The sequence below is a fragment of the Drosophila simulans genome, chromosome 3L (genome assembly GCF_016746395.2).
Source record: "Drosophila simulans strain w501 chromosome 3L, Prin_Dsim_3.1, whole genome shotgun sequence".
NCBI lineage: Eukaryota > Metazoa > Arthropoda > Insecta > Diptera > Drosophilidae > Drosophila > Drosophila simulans.
This window is the reverse complement of record NC_052522.2, coordinates 64517-69854: the sequence shown is the minus strand read 5'-3', so window position 1 is coordinate 69854 and position 5338 is coordinate 64517. Positions and strand designations below refer to the sequence as shown.

Genomic DNA, 5338 nt, shown 5'->3' with positions numbered 1-5338 from the left:
TTTGCAAATTAATCATACGACTCGAGTTGAGTAATGTGTGCGGTACCAGGCAAAAAATGTTTAGGTAAACCATGTTATGGGTCTAGACGAGGGTATACTCTGGAAATATCTACAAATCAAAAATAAATTAAAATACTAATATAAAACGAATTTCAATAGGATAACCCTTGAAAATTATTCCCGTAAAAAAATATTATTTTTATGCGGCGTTCTCGTTTTCTCCCATACTCTGGACACGGAGTGATGGAGTTGGCTAAAATCAATTGACATGGTTTTCATATGAATTGCCATAACAACAACAGTGCTAACCCATATATTACAGCTCACTCCGGTTCTTGGTACGAATGTTGGCCCCCAAATACGCAAATGTATCTTCGTGATCGATCAAACTTGGGACCGTGCCCGTAACTACGAGAGACCGTCGAGGCAAACTAACCTAAGCCAAGTCGAAAATCGAAGCGTTGGCAAGAAATCAGTTCGGCAACAGCGTGCAAACGAGCTGGGACGCACGGCGAAATCCAGATTATATAGACTTCAGACAAGTTAAGGCAAAAGGACCTCATACACGTGGAAAATATGTGCGACTGCGGCTGCTACTCCTACTGTCTGCATGACAGCTCCTGCTACAGCCACTATCACTCGCATTCTCATTTGCACTCGCATCACTGCTGTGCGGGCTATAAGTATCTGAAGTGCCTCTGCCGCTACTATCGCCATGGGCACTGCACCTGCTCCTGCTGGCGGCGGAAATGCTATCTGCTCTAAGGTGGATGAGGTCCCTTACCAGGATATGAGGATATATGATGAGGAGGAGATCCACGCCAGATGTGGCACAAAAGGCAACACCACACAAATCACAACTCAAACAACGCAAATCAGCAATGAAATTACAAGATGAAGTCCTTTAAGCAGTTGCATAACACTTGGCTACATCCAATCGAGCAGGAATGAAATGTGAAATATGTCGTGGGGAATGGGAACGGAGAATCAGAAATGGAGAGCAGCAAACAACTAGCGTGCATACGGATCGTATGTGGAACGTTTTCAGTTGTCGTGTGAGTAAGTGTGCATGTATGTGCCTTTTGTCTGTGAGTGAAAATGGTTCAAGGATGTGGCTAACATTGTTATCGACTGCGTTTTGCATTTTGCATTTGCAAAATCCCCATTCACACCAAACATACACCTAAACCCAGTAAAGCAAATCGAATTAGTGCATAAGTATTACTTCACACCACACAATAAATACTCGTTTAACACCCAGGACACATCGTTACATAACTAAGTACATTCAATGCTAGAGCGTAGTGCGTATTGGCCGACGTTCAAGGTTCTCGCCATATTTGTTACGTTTCTAATTTAAAAACAATCCAACAATAAAGTTTTGCTCCAACACTACTAAAAATATGCACTTTTTAATAGAAGGGAAAAATAATATATATAAATTGACTACCCATTGAGAATTAATATTCTATTGAATTCAATTTTCTTTGGCAAGAATGGGAATACATTGGCTTTCAATATGGAAAATTCTTGGTTTGGGTTACGTACTATTAAGATTATCTTTTGCTTTTGTTTTTTGAGTGGAACACATTATGGTGAGTCCGGAAAGGCGTTACGATTTCCCAATCGTAACAGTATTTCGAATTATTGAAATGCGATAGAAGATCCGCTAAGTGGCTTTTGACAGCTGTTAGGTTAAGAATGCCACCGTAAAAATGTGGAGTCAACAATAGAGATGTCTCGTTTTATTATCTGCATTGAATCACGTTAAGTTGTGGGCCCCGCCCAACACCGTAGTAAATTCTACGATTATCCGTCGTAACGACACCTATCTGCCCTCCCCACTGGTATTTAAGGTGTTCCGGTCGACAAACACGGTGATAGTGGCCAACAAGGTGCTCTATGTACTCCTGGCAATGGACTCGCTCAGTCACAAGCTGCCGGTAAAGGTTGCAAAAAGTTGGAGGAATATTTATACATATGTATGTGTATTTGTTGTACCGATACTGAGTATTTATTTAATGTTGGCATTGCTAGCTCACAGGGCCGTGACAGCGAGTGCCTAATAAATTCTTGTCTCTCCCCTAGCTAGGAGTTGGACATTTTTCGACTGCCTCATCAATTTCTAATGGTGACTAATGGGAGTGTATCAGCTTTGGTATTGGGTTTTGATTATCGTGCAATGCTAGTGGTGTGAAGGGTGACCTTTCTGTTAACATTTTAATTAACTTTTGTAGGTAGACCTTAAAATTTTTTTTTATTATGTTAGAGACAGTTTTAAAGATTGCTCTGATGGATTATAAAGCCAAATAAATAATAGGAGAAACGTCTACTCTTTAATACCAACGCCTTAATAGATTATTGGACAAAAAAGGGGCGATTACCGCGCCTTCTTTGATTGCTGCTCTGGACACATCTATTTTTTTCAATCCTCTTGCTGCTGTTGTTGTTTTAATATGGTTTCCTTGACTATCAGATACGCTTTACTCGACTATTGGAAGTGTTGGGAAGATATCTAAAAATTATGTTGACAAACAGAAGAAAAAAAGGTTTAAAACAATTGTTCAAAGGATTTTGCGTTGCAGGTTAGGCCGTTATAGTGGACGTAGCAACGTTTTGAAACATACTTGAACAACGTAGGCGTCGCTAGAATCTGCGTGTCCAATATATATATTTCTAACTTTCAGTATGAGTATGAATTTTATTGAACCATTACATTCAATATGAGCAATTCAATTAAATACAATTTAAATGAATTGTAAATTTACTTTAAAAATGTAATTTAAATGCTTTAACTTTATGTCTAGTCCATGCAAGGGCTTTCATTGATTATAACTTCTAACATTCGAGTCATTAAACTGCACGATACATGCGAAATCGTTCTAGCAGGAACTTGAGCATGTAGCAAATTTCCCTTTTGGACCCTCGTTTCTGTCTCAACTCGGTTATCAATCAGTTGTTAGTGGTTCCTTTTTACAGTGTCAGCTTTATTAGCAGCCGCATGACACAAAATACTATGTCCAAATAGACCAATTTTGGATCCGTCTGTGACTAGCTCCTTCATTATGTCTGTTTGCATTTGGCGCAACAATGTTGCAGTTGAATTATGCCCAAGAGGCGAAGATAAACAAACAACTTAAGCGCTTCAACTTGAAGTTTTTATTTATTTTAATTTTGCTTAACCCTCTTTTGCCCCTCAACTTAACCCCGAGCTTTCCGCTGCCTTGGCAAGCTGATAAAAACTTAGTTTAGTGCGACCAACGACGCCGACGACTTAATGATGCTTTTGGTCCCATCATGCTAGCCTCCGTTTTCTGTTCCTCAACGAATTGGACTGAGTTTGCAGACCTCAGGCTAGACAACAATTGCAAATCATTGAAGTCATTAGCACGTTCAAGGAGATGGCTGCAATGCGCAATGCAAGTGAAAGAAAAATGGCAGAGCAAGCGGAAACTTTGGTATCTGTTTTTTTTCCAATCCCATTTAAAATCATACCTAACCGTTGCACAATAAAATCCAAGATTGTCATTGTTTAGCAAACATTTCGTTACTCTTTGTATTGTACCATTTTACCATAGAATGTCTAGTAATTTGGAATTTGCCTGTAATAGCAAAACAAGTAATTCTTTTTTCAGTTTTGATAACTTTAACGTTCTTTTACATTCTCAAGGGATAGGGTATGCAAAACTACATCGTATATTTCACACACCCACGGTCTCATTGTGATAACTGCCGTGCACCTACTTCCCCTTGCCTTCCCGCTCGGCCTCTCTGAACCCATTTTCCACCCCCGCAAACCCCTCATTCGGGTTTATTTGCCTGCAATCGCGATCGTCTTTTACATTCTGCCTCTGGCACAGGCGCACCATTTTTACAGTCGATCTGCATTTTTTGCCGTCTTAAGCCTACCTTTTTTTATGTTGCAAATGCAATTCATATATTTCCATTGAGCTGGCTGTCGGCAGCCCCTTAAACCCCATTCGGTTCGTCTGTGACTGCAACAATGTTGCTAAGTGAAGTGCTGGCAAATGTGAAAAAAAGGAATTGTACATTTTGTTTGGCTTTTTTGCACTTGCCATTTGTGTGTGGTTTTCAGTTGCGCTGTTTTTGTACTCCCTTTTGTTGTCTTCGGTTTGGTTGTGCTGACAAGAAGCCGCCTCTGCTTTGGACACACAATTTCTTTTTCTGTGTTTGGCTGTTTTCCTGCGAATTTCCCCCTCCCCATCCCCTGCCTTTTTTGTCTTCATTTTCATATTTTCACCTTTTTTTTGGGTTTCTTGCTATTGCCGTTGCTAATTAAAAAATGGTACCACTGCAATTTAAATTTAATGAACAATGAAAGCCTTGCCACTAGGAATTTGGTTGTCCTTATATAATGATAAGAATGGCAAAGATGATACTATTATAATAATTTTGCGATTGCACTGGCAAAAGAAGAAAGTACAAGCTAAATAACAAATTTGCAGAAAAAATGAGGAAAAAAGGCGAAAATCGGGTGAAAACGACATTTAAAAACGCGGCAGCATCCCCAAGTAAAACGCAAAACTAAGCCAACTACACAGCCAGAACAACAAAAACAAACTGATTTTTACAAAGCTCTTGAAACTTCGAATTTTGTATGCTAGTTTCAACTAATAATAAAAGCACGGAAAGCTAAGAAAATGTCCAGCATTTAGGATTTTCTTTTACGATTTCGATTCTTACCATAAATTTCCATTTTTACGTTTTTTTTTGTTGTTGCCATTAAGGCCTAAAACAGTTTATAGACATACATACATGCACACACCTTGAGTCTCCTCAGTCTCTGGCGCAGTCGGTGTTTGTTTACAAAACAAAAACTCTTTTCCAGGTCAAATGTGTTTACATTCCGCATTAGAAACTGGGTCACTATGAGGCGTGCGAGACTTTTATCCTTGGGTCTTTCTTGGCATTCGGGACGGGGCTACAGTGCGTCGATGGCAAAGTGGTGAGAAGGGCTGAAGGAATGAGAAGCTTGCAACTCCCGATCTTGTTGCTGTTATATGTACAATACAATGTTGTGTGTTATGTGGTTGTTATTGTTAATGGCAAAACTAGTAAGAGCACTAATTTTTCAGTCGTGTACGTATAATGAGATTTTCGCCTTGTGAGAAAACCAGTATGCCTCATAGTCTTTTGCTGACACCCCATTTCTTGAAAATATAAAATGTTGAAGCTCGAATTAATTGGTAGGCTTGTTTCGAAACTCGCTTTATTAGTTGTATAAAAAAATTTTTGTAACATCAACATCTATATAAATATTCAAATGCGTAAAATACTCTTGCTTCGAATTTGGTCCCACTTAGTACAAATAATACGA

General features: G+C 39.2%; 1 protein-coding gene across 1 annotated transcript; it reads left to right on the top strand.

The window, feature by feature from the left end:
• Nucleotides 1-447: 447 nt before the first annotated feature.
• LOC120284196 lies at nucleotides 448-1402 on the top strand. Its single transcript, XM_039293065.2, has one exon. The coding sequence runs from the start codon at nucleotides 577-579 to the stop codon at nucleotides 763-765; it is 189 nt and encodes a 62-aa protein (XP_039148999.1). The 5' UTR covers nucleotides 448-576; the 3' UTR covers nucleotides 766-1402.
• Nucleotides 1403-5338: the final 3936 nt, after the last annotated feature.